The sequence below is a fragment of the Mauremys mutica genome, chromosome 2 (genome assembly GCF_020497125.1).
Source record: "Mauremys mutica isolate MM-2020 ecotype Southern chromosome 2, ASM2049712v1, whole genome shotgun sequence".
Classification (NCBI taxonomy): Eukaryota; Metazoa; Chordata; order Testudines; family Geoemydidae; genus Mauremys; species Mauremys mutica.
Window position 1 is genome coordinate 217,059,477 of NC_059073.1, and position 18,865 is coordinate 217,078,341.

Sequence of the window (18,865 nt, forward strand, 5' to 3'; positions counted from 1 at the left end):
CTGTTCAGAGAAGAGACTCTATTCCCTTTCCAGACTCAGAGAAGCCCTGTGACATTCAAAATGCCTTTTAAAGCAACTGAGGCATGTGATTCTTGGCTCTTCAACTCACAAAGATTAGGCCAGGGTGTGTGAAGGGAAAAGGACAAAGGTCTCTCCCCCCCTTCATTCTTCTTGGCCATTCCCTAACATTATGTAATGGGCAGGTGCTTGTCTGCAAAAAGCATCCACTGTTAACAGCACAGTGTTAGCCTCAGCCTCTCTGAAAAGGGTTGTCATATAATTGAAACATTTTGAGAAATGGACATAAATTCTCACACTGCACTCATGCCAAAGAAGCACCGATAGCCTCACTAACTAACAGCCCCACCAGGCCATCAACTGATGGGGCCTTGAGGCTCAATTGCTTTGTTAGTGGGTCACAGGTCTACAGCTTAACTAATTTTTGGAGTGGAACAGGAAAGAAACAGACACCTGTAAAAGAAATGGACATAAATTAAAAGAAATGTTTCTTCCTGCTATTTCTAACCTGTCATTATAAGATGTAGCAAAACAAACAAGATAACGTTCTGCATCAGGTCACATGCTTTACGGAGGCAATGGTTTTGTGTTTGCAGGGCTGTTGTCCCCCTTAAGTTCCAAAAAGTCTCTCTTTGCTGGTAGAAAGTGGAAGCATGTATAAAAATAGTGATCACGCTTTATATTAAGATTCCATTCAGAAATAGCTTATAAAGGATTAATAGATGTCTTAAATATTTCATCAAATTGCTACAGATGATTGTTTTCAAAAACAGTATTTTGGCTAACCTTTCACATATGGAGTGTGTTTTCTTAACACCGGATATAAATTAGGTGCAGACGCTCTGTATGCACTGAAAAGAAAATAGACCCCTATAACTTTTAATAGGCCTTATTATAAAAATGAATATCAGATAAAAAGTGTCCATTAGCAGAAATATAAAATAGTTTTAATATGAAAGAGAAGGGACACAACACTAATCCATTCTTGCAACTAGTGGAAACAGTGGTTTATAATTAACATTTAGCGTGTTTATGCTCAACAACATACTTTCCTTAATGAAAATTACAATCCTATGCAAAATCCTTGGAGAATTATTTAAAAACAGACTGTCTTATTTAAACCATTTTTATATTAAAATCACACAAGAGCCTCTAACAATAGTGCATAGAATTTACTTTAAAAAGGGGAAATTTAGGCACTCAAAGAGGTTGCTTGTATATATGTACCTTTATCCTATCTTAAAATTGTATTCTAATAGTCACTTTTGTCTTCTGTACCCAAGGATTAAAAACAACAGAAGGTTCTGGAAAACATGATTCTGTCATTCTGGTTTAGCAGACTCCAGGATAGTACAGCCAAGGGAAAACATGATACTAGATTCCCCCCCCCCCCCCCTCACCACCCCATTTAAACAAGCATTTCTGTGGCTCATTAGCAAATACTCATGCTTCACTTAGAGGCTTTCGAAATTTGCTCTGAAGAAAAACCCTTGGAACACGCAGGCCTTCTTTCCTATTCACAGTTTCTCGTAGCACATACTCATTGACCACTTGCTCATATCCTACAGCCATAAAGAGATGAGACAAGAACTCTACAAGGGAAAAAGATGGTGTTACTAAAAGTTAGTTTAAACTGTTTTTAAGCACTAGTGAGCATTTATACAAGCATTTGTTTTTAAACTACTTAATTACATCCACTTTCATGAAAATCACGAAGGTTTCAAACTTGCAAGCTGCTCTGTGCAGACAGACACCGACACTTGCACTGAGCTTCACTGAAGTCAATGAGGCTCTGCTTTCATGCAGAGCAGCTTGCAGGACTGGGGCTTTAAACTGGTAAGACAATCCTGTTTCCCAAATTGTGTTCATTTATCATTTTAAATTGAAAGTTTTCCATTCCCTTTTGTGAATGACTCTGAAATTATTTTCACATTGTGTAGTGGGCCAGCACAAAGCCAATGCACCATCTTAAGTCCCTCTTCAACCCCACTTTGAAGATTTCCGTGGTGGATTGGCCTCAGGCTTGCTCTCTACGGAGGGGCAAATAGGCCAAGTTCCCACATTGTAGTTAAACAGAAACACATAGAAGAAACCTTAGTGAAGTTCTTTCCCTAGAGGAGCGAATGAGGCTTAGCAGATAGGACACTGGACTGGAACTCAGAAGACCTGGCTCTGCTGCTGACCTGCTGTGTGATCTTGGGCGAGTCATTTCTCCTTTGTTTACCCTCACACTTTTCTTTATCTCTTCTACCTAATTAGATTGTAAACTCTCCATAGCAGAAATTGTTGCTCATTGTTTGTACAGTGCGAGAAATACAGGCTACTGAAATATAAATAGATACTGCCACCATCGAACAACTTCACTGTAATGAAATCAGGCTATGAGCAAGATCTACACACTCACTCCTCTACTAATTAAAAATAATTTGGGGGAGTGAAAAAAATCAGTTCTCTGAGAAGGTGAGAGAGACTGATAGTCCTGTTTGAGCCAGGCATATATCCCTTTCTAAAAAGGAACAATCACTGTCTGTTGTTTCACTTTTGCTCCTCCTTTCACTTCTCTCTTTCATCGGTTTTATTTCTCACAGCTGAAAATAAGGAGAGCTAGCACCTCCTGACTGGCAAGCTCCACCATGAACCGCCACCAAGTGGTCACAAAGCACATTTTGCTGCACTAGACAATATGTTTTGCCTATCAAACTCCTGGAAAAACAAACTTGTTAGATCACAATTAAACTCAACAGGCCTTTTTAGAAAGAACTGACACTGGTGAACGATATTTTAGAGTTATTTGCTACTGTAGCATAATATACAAGTTATTTTCATATCATCACAAGAAAATGAGACAGCAGGTAATAGCAGAATCTTCAAAATTCAAGGGAAAAAAACTCACTAAGAATTTCCCATCCAAACACTCAACTGTGATATCTCATTCTCCAAATGCCTAGCAAGGGAGTGGATTCAAATTTCCATTCCTTGGCTGGCTCTCCCAGTCCCTTCCTCCAACAGCAGAGCTCAGTTTGGTACAATTACCAGTATAAGTGGAACTACACAAGCTACACCTCTACCTTGATATAACGCGATCCGATATAACACAAATTCGGATATAACGTGGTAAAGCAGCGCTCCGGCGGGGCGGGGCTGCGCACTCCGCCGGATCAAAGCAAGTTCAATATAATGCAGTTTCACCTATAACGCAGTAAGATTTTTTGGCTCCCGAGGCAGCATTATATAGGGGAACAGGTGTATTTGATGAACAAAAATTACCCTAGGAATTTTTAGGTGAAGTTGCATAGCTGCTTGCATTATTTATCTTAAATTTAATCAATATCCTTTAAAGAATAGAAACATCTCAAAAATGATCAATGGAATTAGTTTTATTTTTAAATATGAGCAGCAACTAGGTAATCGACTATGTCATAAAATATCAAAATTATTTACTTGGCTCCAAATTGGTCTCCAAGAGACTTTCAATGCTTGATTTTGCTTTAAAGAAGAAAAAAAGACTTTTTTCTTTCACATAGCTCCATAATTAATACAGGGAAGTGTTTGTTCTCTAGTGTTCAGTGAGCGAAACTGGGAGTCAAGAGACCAGAGTTACAATCCCAGTTTTGTACAAGACTTAATTTCTTCGTGCTTCAGTTTTCCTATCCATAAAGTTGGGACAATTATCTTCTTTTGTAAAGCATTTTGAGATCCCTCAATGAAAGAGTGCTGTGGCACCTTTATAGACTAACAGACATACTGGAGCATAAGCTTTCGTGGGTGAATACCCACTTCGTCAAACATGTGTCTTACGACGTGGGTATTCACCCACGAAAGCTTATGCTCCAGTACGTCTGTTAGTCTATAAAGGTGCCACAGGATTTTTTAGAGATCCAGACTAACACGGCTATCCCTCTGAAACGTGACTCAGTGAAAGACTATATACAGTGGAACCTCAGAATTATGAACACCAGAATTATGAACTGACCGGTCAACCACACACCTCATTTGGAACTGAAGTATACAATCAGGCAGCAGCAGAGACCAAAAAAAGAAAATACAGTACAGTACTGTGTTAAACATAAACCTCTAAAAAAAAGGGGGGGAGCAGTATTTTTCTTCTGCTTAATAAAAAGTTTCAAAGCTGTATTAAGTCAATGTTCAGTTGTAAACTTTTGAAAGAACCATAACATTCTGTTCAGAGTTATGAACAACCTCCACTCCTGAGGTGTTCGTAACTCTGAGGTGCTACTGTAAGTATTGTTAATGTCCTAAGATGATGATAATGAAATGCTTTTAAAAGTTATCTTTACTAAAATGTAGAGCAGCTTGAACTTGGAAATAATCTACCAGAAGAGACAGCAGTCACAACTAGTCAAATTATTAGCTCAGTGTTACCTCAATAAAAGCTTTCCTTCATTCCAGTCATACTTTTGCTTCAAAGCCCACTGACTTCAGTGGGTTTTGAAGCAGGCTTCATATATGTAAGAACATTGCAAAAAGACTATTATGGGATAATTGCACCCCTTAGCTGCTTAGTGACGTATGAGACCAAATCTTTCCCTAAGCATTTTTCTCTTTCTTTCAGAGTATTGATCTGAATGAAGCCACTGCAGCTAACAAGTTCTAAACCTATGCTGCCATGGCCTATCATAATGGTACATATAGGTAGTTCTGTAAACAGATCAAATTGCTCCTTCAGTCCTGCCACTTTTATAAAATAACCATATACAGCTGGAAAACATAACACTGAGGTTTCATAGTTCATATATGTATCAAGCAACCCTTAAAGGCATAGCAACAATTCACTGAAGCAAGTTTAAACAAAAAACTTGCAGAGAAAAAAGTTTCTATTAAATCTTACCATCAGTAAAGAAATATGATCTTGTTCCATCTTGTCTAACATAAAAGTTTTCTCCAAGTTTGCTGCCAGATTTAAACCTAAGCATTGCATGATCATAGAGCCCATAGTCTCTAAATAAGACACATTTGCCTGGTTTTAATACCTATCAGATAAAATACAGATATATCAGTACAGTGGACATAACAAAATTATTTAAAGGAGAGAGAACTTGTAACTTTCTGCAGAAGTGAACAAATGGATTAAATGAGCTAACCCATCTTCACTAAGAAAACAGTAATTAGCCTCTGTCCCATTTGAGTTAAGAAATAAATCTCTATTTTAGAAAACAAACTCTGAAGTATATCAAAACCTAACCTTTATTATTCAGACTATAGCTGATGTGATACAAACAGATATCCTATAATATAAAAATCCAAATACAGTACAAACTGCAAATAAAAAAATGTATGTTGGAAACAGAATGAGAAATCAAAGTTTGAACCTTTCTTCCCAATAAGTAGCCAATATTTTTGGACAACTGTTATCTCAAAATAGTTGTGCATTTATCAGCTCTTCATTTTAGGGCCTGCTCCTACAGGATGCTGAGTACCCTCAATCAGAGTTGAAAAAAATCTCAGCACATCACAGGGGGAGACGCTAATGCTCCTCAACTTCTTGTTTGAAGCCTAAGACCCCAGTCCCACACAGACTTCTGTACATGCTTAACTCTGTATACTGTGTGTAGTCCCACTGATTTTCAATGGGAGTACTCACTGTATGTAAAATTAAGCACATATGTTAGTGTTATCAGGATCAGGGCCTGAATCATTATTAACATAACACAGTACCATAGAACCTTTAAATTCAGATAAAGGAAAAATAATGGTACTTAGTTCCCATCAAAATGCACTGTTATGACAGTTGTTTTTATTTTAGTGTGTTAAGATGCTTGGTATAGATAAAAATGGTAACCAAAAAAACAGGAGAAAATAATGCTGGTGAACCTAGAGAAAGCAATGTTCATTTCTGATCTGACTTTCAGCCAATTAATCAGCTGATTTCCTTTTTATAAAAATGAGTCATTATTGCATTTTCTTAACGGTATTCCTTAAAAAGGCAAAAAGTGACGCTGTAAAAATGGCATCATGTGGTTCCATGTGCTGCATCTCAAGGACCATACAGCAAGTCTGCTTAAGTTACTTGCAAAAAGATTTTTCTTCTAACAGTCAGTCCTACAGCAATTTAGATGTCATATTATCAACATGAAATTTTTTGTAACATTAATTTAGTTATGTTGATGATACACAAGCCAGAGGAGAATCCAGGTCACTCACTCAGAACTAACACAAGAAAAATGTAGTCAAAACTTATTTTAGTCCCGATAGTAAGCAAAAGCAAATGTGACTGAATTCATCCAGGGAGTAAAGTACTAACTAAGGAGGTGCCATTTTCACACAGTTTCTTTTCAGAGTGGAATAGTATTCTTGAGTCAAAAAAGACTTTAAAAAACCCCCAAAACTATTAGGTCATACTTACACATTTACCTTATAAATATTTTGCAAAGCAAGGTGCATCTTGTCAGGGTGAATGGCAGAAAGCACAAATATTAATGTGGCAACATCCACAGAATCTGCTGGTATATTTTCCAGAAGGTCATCTTTGGTCAGATCACATTGGAATACTTTACATCTCTCAATATTATATAAAGCGTTCTTCTATGAAATGAAAAGATGTTGCTTTAGTTGAAAAGTAACAGCATTCACTATAAAATTATAAAAGACAAAATTGTATTTTGTGATTTTTTTTAAACAGGGAGATCAACAAAAGGAAACAGAACTACAAAGAGCATTCACTCCAAGCTTTCTGTTTACACTAGGAAATTATGTTGGTATAACTTCGTCGCTCAGGCATGTGGAACATCCACACCCCTGAGTGATGGAGTTATAATCAACCTAACCCCTGGTTTAGACAGTGCTATGTTGACAGGAAGGCTTCTCCCATCAACATATCTACCAATTCTCAGGGAGGTGGAGTACCTACGCTGATGGGAGAAGCTCTCCTGTTGCCATAGGTAGCATCTTCACTAAGCACTACAATGGAGCAGCTGCACTGGTGCAGCTGTGCCACTGGAGTGCTGTGTCACTATTCCTGGGGGAACTCTGTGCCAAAAAATTAAAAAATTCTGCCCACATTTTAAAATTCTGCATATTTTGTCAAAATAACACAATATAATTACACCAGCGGCCCCAGGGATGGAGGTAGGATCCAGGGACCGGGTTCACTATAGCCAAAAGTTTGTTGGGCATTCTAGAGAGGGTGTACTGTATTGTATAAAAATGAATTGAGTATAAACATGCTATTTGTTTATAATAGGTCTTCAAATATTCTTGAAAAGAGCCTCTAAGTTTTTGTTTTCAAGATCACTCTGGTTGTTCCTCTTCCCTCCTCACAAAAGATGTCACAGCTGAGTTTATGTCCCAAATCAAATTTTGGCTGTACTGTGTAGTTAACCAGGACATGGATATGTTTGGGGAGGGGTATGGGGGGGCGACACTTAATTGCTGAATCATAGAATATCAGGGTTGGAAGGGACCTCAGGAGGTCATCTAGTCCAACCCCCTGCTCAAAGCAGGACCAATCCCCAGACAGATTGTTGTAGTAAAGGTGGTAAAAACATTGTGAAAATTAGTTAGCAGTTGCACAACACTGTATACGAGAAGTATTAATAGCATTGAGATTCTCTAATGAAAGTGGTCATAAGTTGCATATAAGCCTCACAGTTCTCAAGAATACACTCATTTTAAAGGGAAAATTTATACACCACGACATATGACTATCTGCAGGATAGTGTCTGGGTTTAGAAGTGGAAATAACTTGTCATCCCTTTGAACAACAAAGTTAACATTGCCCCCTATAAAAGTAGTGAAAGCAAAGAACTAGCACAAGACATGTATAGGAAACCTAAGGTGGAGGCGTAAAGAATAGGCAGATACTTCAATGGTACTGAAGAGTCTCTCATAGTTCCCAGATTCACGCACACACTACAGCACTCATCACTGGTAAACAAACATAAGCAGGAGTTAAGTGACATGACTAAGGGCTTGGCTACACTTGCAGCTGTGCAGCGCTGGGAGTTAAAGCTGTCTTCGTACAGCTGTGTAGGGAAAGCGCTGGAGTGTGGCCACACTGACAGCTACCAGCGCTGCAGTGTGGCCACATTTGCAGCGGTGTTGGGAGTGGTGCATTATGGGCAGCTATCCCAGCGTTCAAGTGGCTGCAACGTGCTTTTCAAAAGAGGGGGGTGGGGTGGAGTGTGACAGGGAGCGTGGGGGGGGGGAGAGAGAGAGAGAGTGTGGATTTTTGGAGCCGACACTGTCAGCTCCCTGCCTTGCAAATTCCGACCACTTCCCCGACCCCTCATTCACTCAAATGCAAATAGCCTTCAGACCAGATAAGCACTGCTCCGACGGACTCCCTTCCCCTCCTCCCCGCCCGCCGTGCTGTTTCTCTCCTCAAGCAAACACTAGCTGTGGACATTCATCTCCCTGCCTGCCTCATTCACAGCAAACAGTAGCTGTGTTTGTTTTTTAGATAAGCAGCTCCGGGAGCCCCGAGTTCACAACAAAACAAAGAGAGGCATCACAACAAAATAAAGAGAGTTTTTTAGTTAAAAGCATTATGGGAAAATTCTGGAGGTCAGTTACAGCGTAATAAGATTAATCACTGTTTACACTGGCACTCCAGCGCTGCAGCACCAGCACTGCAGTCGTTATTCCCCAGGCAGAGGTGGAGTACAGCCAGCGCTGTAGCCAGGGAGATCCAGCGCTGTATGTGCCTTGCAAGTGTGGACGATAAGTGAGTTGCAGCGCTGTAATGCCACCACCAGCGCTGCAACTCTCCAGGGCTTGGCTACACTTACAAGTTGCAGCGCTGGTGGAGGCTTTCCAGCGCTGCAATTACACCCCGTCCACACTTGGGGTATGGCTACACTGGCGATTTGCAGCGCTGGAAAGCCTCCACCAGCGCTGCAATTAGTAAGTGGCCACATCTGCAGGGCACTTCCAGCGCTGCAACTCCCTGGCTGCAGCGCTGGCCGTACACCTCACTCGGCATGGGGAATAAGAATTCCAGCGCTGGTGCTGCAGCGCTGGTCATCAAGTGTGGCCACACACCAGCGCTGTGATTGGCCTCCAGGGAATAAGGTGTATCCCAGAATACTTTTATAAATTACTCTCTTTGTTTTGTTATGCAGCCTCTCTTTGTTTTGTTGTGAACGAGCTCCGATCGGAGCTCCGTTCTGTACCTGGCTGTAAACAATCAGGGAGAGTGAATGAAACAGAACGGAGCCGATCGGAGCTCCATTTGAACTGCTTATCTATAAAAACAAACACTGATCACAGCAAACAGGAGCTATCTGTACCTGGCTGTGAACGATCAAATGAGAGGCAGGAGAAACAGTGTTGGATGCAGGCTGTTAGGGTTCGCAAACATTTTGTGATTTTTCCAATCTCTCTCTTCCCTGCTCCCTGTCACAGTACACCACAGGGAGTGAGTGAAACAGGGGGGAGTCCGTGTTGGAGGCAGGCTGTTTGCAATTAGAGTTAAGACTAAGGGCTCATGAACATTTTGTGATTTTTCCAATCCAGGAAGCTAACACACAGTGTTGGCTCCAAAAATCCACTCTCTATCTTCCCCGCTGTCACAGTACACCCCCCTCCACCCCCCTCTTTTGAAAAGCACGTTGGTGCACTTGAATGCTGGGATAGCTGCCCATAATGCAGCACTCCCAACAGCGCTGCAAATGCTCCAAATGTGGCCACACACCAGCGCTGGTAGCTGTGAGTGTGGCCACACACCAGCGCTGCTCCTACACAGCTGGATGACCAGTGCTGCAAACTACCAGCGCTGCAAACCGTAAGTGTAGCCATACCCTTGCAGGGCACAACCAGCGCTGCAACTCCCTGGTTGCAGCGCTGGCTGAAAACCCGTCAGGGTTGGGGTATAAGGAGTGCAGCGCTGGTGATCCAGCGCTGCTCAGCAGGTGTGGACACTCACCAGCGCTTTAATTGTCCTCCAGGGAATAAGGAGTTATCCCAGAATTCCTGTTCAGCCACTCTGCTCATCAGTTTGCACTCTACTGCTCTTGCCTCAGGTGACCCGCCCTTTAAATGCCCCGGGAATTTTAAAAATCTCCTTCCTGTTTGCTGCAGCCAGGTGTGTGTGGAGTGCAATCAGTTAATCTTTACAGGTGATCATGCCTCCACGCGGCAAACGAGCCCCAGCATGGAGCACTGGCGAATTGCAGGACCTCATTAGTGTTTGGGGGGAGGAAGCTGTGCAGTCCCAACTGCGCTCCAGCCGTAGGAATTACGATATCTTTGAGCAGGTATCAAGGTCCATGCTGGATAGGGGCCATGATCGGGATGCACTACAATGCAGGGTGAAAGTTAAAGAGCTGCGGAGTGCTTATTACAAAGCCCGCGAGGGTAATCGCCGATCCGGAGCTGCCCCCACGACCTGCCGTTTTTACAGGGAGATGGACGCGATACTTGGGGGTGACCCCACTGCCAATCCCAGGACCACGATGGACACTTCTGAGCCGGGTGGGGGACAGGAGGAGGAGGCGGAGGCGGCGGCGGCGGGGGGGGGGGGGAAGGAATACGCGAGTGACACCCCAGAAGACACCCCAGAGTCCCTTGAGGCATGCAGCCAGGAGCTCTTCTCAAGCCAGGAGGAAAGGGCCCAATCGCAGCAGCCAGCAGTTGCAGAAGGACAAGCAGAGCAGCGGGTTACCGGTAAGCGGCTTTTATTTTCTGGGTGGAAATGTTTCTGGAGAGGAAGGGGGGTTCGGGCTGTATGCATGCCAGCCTAGATGTGGAATAGCCCATTGATGTGGTCTATCACGTCGCGGTAATCGTCTGCAGTTATCTCAGCAAAAGTTTCAGCCAGAGCGTGGGCAATATGCCTGCGCAGGTTTATAGGAAGAGCCACTGTTGTCCTTGTCCCAGTCAGGCTAACGCGTCCGCGCCACTGTGCCGCGAGGGGGGGGGACACCATCGCTGAACACAGGCAACCCGCATAGGGTCCAGAGCGGAATCCACATTGCTGTAGAAGAGCCTCCCGCTGTTCCCTAGTGACTCGCAGCAAGGAGATATCTTCCAGGATTAAGTCCTGTGAAAAATGTTGGGAGACTCTTTAGTGAAGCTAGTGATAGAGATAGGGAGATAGTGAAGATCACCCCTGCAGCTGCATCTTCACTCAAACCCTCTATCACTGAAGCTTACCCAAAGCAACCAGCACCCCTCTATCACTCAAGCCCCACTTCTCCCTCTATAAGCACCCCTCACTCACCATTTTGTGGCTTCTGCTGTGTTATGTGTGTGGTAAAAGAATGCTAAAGTGAGGACTGAGAACTCCTTCAGTGTGTGGGAATTTCAGTCTTGAGATAATGAACACAATGCTTCCCTGTTAAATGTTGTCAATTCTTTTTTTCTAAAGTGACCTTGACTGCTGGACTGACCAGATGTACCACAGCACAGAAGCTGCAGAATTTGAGAAAAAATCCCCGAAAGAGCAAGGAAGACATGCTGAGAACTGTTATTGCTCACTCTGCTAGAGAGAGTAAAAACTTGCAGGAGTGGAGAGAGAAGGAGAGCAGGATCGGCCAGAGGGAAAGCAGGACCCGGCAGAGAAATGCACTGGCCAAGAGGAAAAGCACAGAGAAGCTGCTAAGCATCCTGTCGCGCCAAGCGGACTCTATCGAGTCACTCGTTGTCATGCAAGCAGAGCACTACCGTGCTACTCCCCCACCCACCCCCGTCCCAAAGCTTTTTGCCTTGTGCACCAATGTCAGTTCAAACCCCCCTTCCCCAGCATCCAGGTTCTTACCACCACCAGCTGCCTCCAACACCTGTACGTTCACCAACCAGCCCTGCTAACTACAACCCTTACCCTCTGCACTCAACCCCCATCACCATGCAGTTTATGCACCCTGAAGTGCAGGATTCATTGCACAGCACTCCAGACAGGACGTATGCAAACTTGTGACTGTGCAGTTCACCAACCCACACCCCTGCCCTCTTGTGTTCATGAAATGTGTTTCTGTCTGTCAAGGAAGTTTTTTTCTTTTCAATAAAACAATTCTTGGCTTTGAAAACAGTCTTTATTATAGCAGATAGTGAAAGATACCTTAGCCCAGTAAAGAAAGAGGCACTGCAAATCATTTTAGGGATAATAGAATAACAGTGTAAACAGTGCAATTCACTCCCATGCAAGGCAGCAAACATTACTGTTGGCTTTCAGCCTCAAATTCTTCCCTCAAGGCATCCCTAATCCTTGTAGCCCTGTGCTGGGCCTCTCTATTAGCCCTGCTCTCTGGCTGTGCATATTCAGCCTCCAGGACTTGAACCTCGGTGGTCCATGCCTGACTGAATGTTTCACCCTTCCCTTCACAAATATTATGGAGGGTACAGCAAGCGGATATAACCGCGGGGATGCTACTTTCCCCCAAGTCTAGCTTCCCATACAAGGAACGCCAGCAGGCTTTTAAACGCCCAAAAGCACACTCCACAGTCATTCGGCACCGGCTCAGCCTGTAGTTGAACCGGTCCTTGCTCCTGTCAAGCTTCCCTGTATAGGGTTTCATGAGCCAAGGCAGTAACGGGTAAGCGGGGTCTCCAAGGATCACAATGGGCATTTCGACGTCCCCTACTGTGATCTTCCTGTCTGGGAAAAAAGTCCCTGCCTGCATCTTCCTGAACAGGCCACTGTTCCGAAAGATGCGTGCATCATGCACCTTTCCAGGCCAGCCTGTGTAAATGTCAATGAAACGCCCACGGTGATCCACAAGCGCCTGGAGAACCATAGAGAAATACCCCTTACGATTAACGTACTCTGATGCCAGGTGGGGGGGGGGGCAGAATAGGAATATGCGTCCCATCTATCGCCCCTCCACAGTTAGGGAAACCCATTTGTGCAAAGCCATCCACAATGTCCTGCACGCTCCCCAGAGTCACGGTCTTTCTTAGCAGGATGCGATTAATTGCCTTGCAAACTTGCATCAAAACGATTCCAACGGTCGACTTTCCCACTCCAAACTGGTTCCCGACCGACCGGTAGCTGTCTGGAGTTGCCAGCTTCCAGATTGCAATAGCCACCCGCTTTTCCACTGTCAGGGCAGCTCTCAATCTTGTGTCCTTGCGCCGCAGGGTGGGGGCGAGCTCAGCACACAGTCCCATGAAAGTGGCTTTTCTCATACGAAAGTTCTGCAGCCACTGCTCGTCATCCCAGACTTCCATGACGATGTGATCCCACCAGTCAGTGCTTGTTTCCCGAGCCCAAAAGCGGCGTTCAACGGTGCTGAGCATTTCCGTGAATGCCACAAGCACTGTAGTGTCACACGCGGCAGGCAAATCCATATCGATATCATCGTCAGACTCCTCACTGTCACTTTGGAGCTGAAGGAATAGCTCGACTGCCAAACGTGTTGTGCTGGCGACACTCATCAGCACAGTCCTCAGCAGCTCGGGCTCCATTTCCCACAGAAATCGCGATTCACACACAGAGCAGAAAGACACTCACAATGGCGCCAAACGTTGCCGGAAAGACAGAATGCTGGGATGTGAAGCGATGCACCACGGGGCGTTGGAACAGGAAGCGGAATGACCCCCACACTTCCTTCCCCTTCCCACAATACTCAGCGCCAAAACGGCGCCAAAACGGGACGAGGTGCTCTGTGGGATAGCTGCCCACAATGCACCTCTCAATACAGCGCTGGAAAGTGCTGCAAGTGTGGCCACACTGCAGCGCTGGTAGCTGTCAGTGTGGCCACACTCCAGCGCTGGCCCTACACAGCTGCATGACCAGCGCTGTAACTCCCAGCACTGCAACTTGTAAGTGTAGCCAAGCCCCCAGTGTAGCCAAGCCCTAAGCAAGACGTGTAGAATTTGGTAGTAGATTCACAGAAACAGGGCGCAGATGGATCTCCACGCATACGCTACTTACCAGTAAGCTGTCACAGTTCACTTCAGATTTGGGGTCCCTTAATATCAATCAGTCTATTATTCTCATTGGCCAAACTTTACTTTTAGGAAATATCCAAGTACAACATTCACACTTACTACTACAGTAATATGATTTAATACTAGAAAATCAGGTCCTCAATGATGATTCAATTTCTTGTAAATTAAGCTCCAGTACTATATATCAGTTTCTCTCCTCTTCCATACAAGACAGTTTACCATACTTATAGAAGAAAACAACGCTAGATAATCTGTAATCTGATTAACACAAATTTCTAAAGAAGCACTAAAAATGCAGATAAATATCACACCAACCTTCACATACTCAACAGCTCTTGGAGAGAAATCACAGGCATATGCAAAGATATTCAAGTCCTCTTCTAAAAGTGGAAACAAGCAATTTCCAACCCCACAGCCTGCTTCAAGAATGGTCAGTTTCTGATCTTCAAACTATATGAGAGAAAGAGGCCAAGCATACAGCACATCACTTGTGTTGATTCTCACAGTACAAAGATACTGCTTTTCACATTTTAAAGTTAGGATCAGTTTAAAACCTGAAGTATCCTTCCACTGGCAATTTGACATTGTGAAGTGTAGGCTTTAATTTATATTATTACATTAAGTTTCTCTTTAGAAACTACTAAAATCTCATTAGTGATCTACTCATTTCAGCAATGATCAAATTATGCTATCCTTCTTGCCTGGGCCCTTTTATTAAATAGGGTGAATAACAAATACATTTTAATGTGTTTCTAAAATGTATATTTTAATGTATTGACTACTCTAGATAGGTGACAAGAGTGCTCAAAAGTTTTGCAACTTGTGTCTGCAAATTGGAAGAGAGAGAGGAACTTAGATCTAATATAGGACACAGAGCAAATATTCTAGAGCAGTGGTCCACAAACTGTGGGGCATGCCCCCATATGGGGTGCAGAGAAACATGCGACAAGACCCAGGCCAGCCCCATGGGGATTGGGGAGGGAGCGCCACTCAGCCCCCAGCTCCTCTCCGACCTGGCCCCAGCCTCGCTCCTAGGTCTGCCTGCAGCCATGGCCCCACCCCAGACACAGCCACACCCCTGGCCCAGGCTCCTCCCATCCCTGGCCCAGGTCTGTTTGATTCCCTCTCCAACCCCAGGCCAGCTCTGCCTCTAACCCCAGATCTGTCCCCTTCCCAGTTCTGCCCCCAGGTTTGCCTTCAGCCCAAACTCCTCTGCTGAGCCAACTGTGCAGTAATGGAGAGTGGGGAGGTGGGAGGGGGGCATGGACAAATGCCATTACTGATAAGGGGGAGGTGCGACAGGAAAAGTTTGGGCACCACTATTCTAGAGAGTGGGTCTGAATGTAAAATATAGGTCAATTATAAACTATTATTCAAAGATTTCATAAGAGATTCCAACTTTTGAAACTTTCAGATGGATCCTGATGGAGCCTACTCATGGAGATATTGAGGAAAGAACAGGATGAAAATTCCAATAAAAAAAATTGAAAAATGTTTTTAAATCTTAGAAGTCATGGACACTATCAACTACACAACACTGCGTATTTGATGTATAACAGTGATCTGTCACTGACATCTTACTTGGCGGATTATCATTTGAAAATAAATAGCAATATTTGCCCCTTTACTTGTAGAACTAGTGTATATGGCTCACCTCCCGGCATGCTTTTAAATCTTCAAACTCCCTAGTTGTCCAATGCCTGTCTTTAAAGAAGTTTGTGCTGTTTCTTTTGTAAAAAAGATCCCAGTTCTTCTGTGCATCTTTCTCCAGTTTCAGTTTTTTAAAGTCAGACACCAAGGCTTGATCTCTTGCCAGTTTTTCAGCTTCTTCAGGGCTAAGGGTCCTTGCACTGTGCCCTTTCTTTTGGAAAGCATCATCTTCACAAATTAGGGCTACCGAATTCAAGTAATTATCAGATGTGTTTTCTTGGAACATCCTGGATTCATCCATATGAATACAGACAAAGCAGATTTAAAATGTTTTTTTCCTCAGGTGTATATTTCCATCTTTGATTTCGGACAAAACAATCAAGGCCCTAGAAACATAAGAAAAAATGAGAAAAGAGTTATAGTTTGCACTTTAGGGAGTTTTTGTAACTCGCTGTGCCAGGCTGAGAAAGCACCAAACCTACTTTTCTGAAACCTCCATGAAAGTCCTCCATCAAAACCAGGCAAGATCAGACTTCACTTGCCTAAGATTTCTAAGATTAAAAACAAAAATAGTCAACAAGACACATTTCTGTTCCTCTTATAGATCATACAAACACCACAAAAACTGACTACCACCTTGTCCTCACACTATGGGCCTGATTCTGCAACCTGATCCACTTGAAAGGAACCCTGCACCCATTCATGTCCCCAGTGATTCCAGTGGGATTCCTTGATGGTGTAAGCACAGATTGGACTGGAGCCTTTGTGTTCTTTTACAAAAAAATAAAAGTGAGCTACTGACCTCTGAAATTCAAAAACATAAGACAAAGGGTGAAGACAGCATCTCCATTTTTAGGTAAAAGCCAACAGTACTTCACCAAAGCAAAAACGTTATATTTTATTTATTTAGTGATGTCATGACATTATACATTCACAAACACAAAGTTTAAAGATGCATACAGAATCAAGTTAAAACAAGGTCAAAATTATTTGGTCAGTTATACAGGATGTCAGACTATTTGATCTCTTCCGGTCTTAAAAATCTATGACAAAGTTATACTAACAAGACTCCCAAACCCTGCAAGAACAAAAATCTCACAACTCAGCCTACAGATTAAAAAAAAGTCTGAGCAAACTAACAGGCTTTACAATGTGCTCTGTCAGACAATAAAGAGAAGCAGATACATTTTTTAACAAGATAGACCAAAAACACCCCAAATTGATCATTTTCATTGGTCATGTTTACACAAGGGAAATATTAACTAACGGTGTTATACATGATTTTGCGCTTGGTCTGAACATGGACAATCACATGTAAAGACATGTTACCTGATCTTAAAGTTATTTTGTTTTTAAACCCAACTTATCCCCATCTCTGCTAGATACTAAGTTAAGTTTATCATCACATTAGTTAACATGTTTACAAACGTGATGCTTTTTCTTGGTGTAGACGTGACCAGTGTTAAAGAGAACTCATGGGCCACACAGCTCTTCAGTGTTCACTGGGAACTTGATCCTGCAAGCACAGGGCTGCGCTGTGTCAAGACTCCCAGCCTGCCTCCCACCCCAGACAGCGCCTCCCTGTGTCAGACCCATCCTGCTCTACCTCCCACACTCCCCTCTGTTCCCCATGTCAGACACCGCATCCTGCTCTCCAACACCTCCTTCCCTTCCCCCAGGCACCCCCGTCCTGCCCCGAGACACCCCCAGTCTGCTCCCCGTGTCAGACACCCCCACCCCCACAGACACCCCCAGTCTGCTCCCAGTGTCAGACACCCCTTCCCCACCCCCACAGACACCACTCTGCTCCCCGTTTCAGACACCCCCTCCCCACCCCCACAGACCCCCTCTGCTCCCCGTGTCAGACACCCCCTCCCCTCCCCCACAGATACCCCTCCGCTCCCCGTGTCAGACACCCCCTCCCCACCTCCACAGACACCCCCTCTGCTCCCCGTGTCAGACACCCCTCCCCTCCCCCACAGACACCCCCCCGCTCCCCGTGTCAGACACCCCTCCCCACCTCCACAGACTCCCCTCCGCTCCCCGTGTCAGACACCCCCTCCCCACCCCCACAGACACCCCCCCGCTCCCCGTGTCAGACACCCCCTCCCCACCTCCACAGACACCCCTCCGCTCCCCGTGTCAGACACCCCCTCCCCACCCCCACAGACACCCCCCCGCTCCCCGTGTCAGACACCCCCTCCCCACCCCCACAGACACCCCCTCCCCACCCCCCCACACACCCCCTCCCCACCTCCACAGATTCCCCTCCGCTCCCCGTGTCAGACTCCCCCCCCACCTCCACAGACACCCCCCTCTGCTCCCCGTGTCAGACACCCCCTCCCCACCCCCACAGACACCCCCCCGCTCCCCGTGTCAGACACCCCCCCCACCTCCACAGACACCCCCTCCCCCCCCCCACAGACACCCCCTCCCCACCTCCACAGACACCCCTCTGCTCCCCGTGTCAGACACCCCCCCGCTCCCCGTGTCAGACACCCCCCTTCCTGCGCCCTCCCCGGGGCCTACCCGCGCGGGGCGCGCCCCGCAGCCGGACTCCTTTCCCGGTGACACGCTACCCCGGAAGGGAGCGGCGCGGGGGATCCGCCGCTGCCGGGTGCTGCTGTGTCCGGGTCCGGCGCGGGCAGGGGCATGAACGGCTCGGCGAACCCGCTGCTGGACAAGGAGGAGCACGGGCTGCAGCTGGGGGAGAGCTTCGAGCGGCGGCCCAAGGCCTCCTTCCACACCATCCGCTGTGAGCCAGCCGCCCCCGCCCCCCTGCTCTCCCCGGGACCCGCCGCCCTGCCACCGCCCCCCACCGCCCTGCCCGGGATCCGGCCCCCCCCTGCTCTCCCCGGGACTCCCTGCCCTTGACCCCCGGGAGCCACCGCCACCGCCTCCCCTGGGACCCACCGCCCTGCCCGGGATCCGGACCCCCCTGCTCGGGATCCCGCCCCTCCTGGGGACCCCCCCGGCTTATCCCTTTACTCTTCTACCTTTACTCTAGCCCTTTACTCCTCCCCCCGGCCCACAGCCCCTGCACTCCCCCCCAAGCCTGGGACCCCCCCGTGCTGCACCCCCCTCAGTGGAGAGAGCAGGAGTCGTCCAACCCTGTCCACTTTTCCAGGGACCCTCGTTACACTCTGTGCGCTGGGATCCCCCATTCCCTTCCCCCTGTATCTTCCTCCTCTCACCTGCCCGGCTCCCACCCTCTGCCTCTGAGCCCTAGCCCCTAACTCTCCAATTGCCCCTACCATCCCAACTGCTGCACACACCCCTTACCAGCTCACCATCCCCTCTCTGCCTATTCCTCACCAGCTCCTCCTTCCTAGGCTCTTACCTAGTTATG

At 45.8% G+C, this 18,865-nt stretch overlaps 2 protein-coding genes across 5 annotated transcripts in view; one reads left to right on the forward strand and one right to left on the reverse strand.

Moving 5' to 3' along the window:
* Positions 1 to 939: 939 nt before the first annotated feature.
* Positions 940 to 18,817, reverse strand: METTL6 (methyltransferase 6, methylcytidine). 4 transcript variants are annotated; one of them, XM_045005317.1, is made up of 8 exons: positions 16,945 to 17,152; positions 16,153 to 16,320; positions 15,999 to 16,067; positions 15,521 to 15,902; positions 14,182 to 14,316; positions 6,391 to 6,561; positions 4,868 to 5,009; positions 940 to 1,610 (listed from the first exon to the last, which is right to left on the reverse strand). In XM_045005317.1, the coding sequence occupies exons 4-8, from the start codon at positions 15,815 to 15,817 to the stop codon at positions 1,462 to 1,464; spliced, it is 894 nt and encodes a 297-aa protein (XP_044861252.1). In that variant the 5' UTR covers positions 15,818 to 15,902; positions 15,999 to 16,067; positions 16,153 to 16,320; positions 16,945 to 17,152; the 3' UTR covers positions 940 to 1,461. The 4 variants fall into 4 exon arrangements, with proteins under 4 accessions (XP_044861252.1, XP_044861254.1, XP_044861253.1 ...); XM_045005319.1 differs by lacking the exons at positions 16,153 to 16,320; positions 16,945 to 17,152 and adding an exon at positions 18,799 to 18,817; XM_045005318.1 differs by lacking the exons at positions 16,153 to 16,320; positions 16,945 to 17,152 and adding an exon at positions 18,046 to 18,229.
* EAF1 (ELL associated factor 1) overlaps positions 18,096 to 18,865 on the forward strand; it is a 28,763-nt gene continuing 27,993 nt past the window's right edge. The window contains exon 1 of the mRNA XM_045005321.1: positions 18,096 to 18,271. Within this exon, the coding sequence (XP_044861256.1) occupies positions 18,169 to 18,271 (103 nt within the window). The 5' untranslated portion in view covers positions 18,096 to 18,168. The remainder of the gene's footprint in view (positions 18,272 to 18,865) is intronic.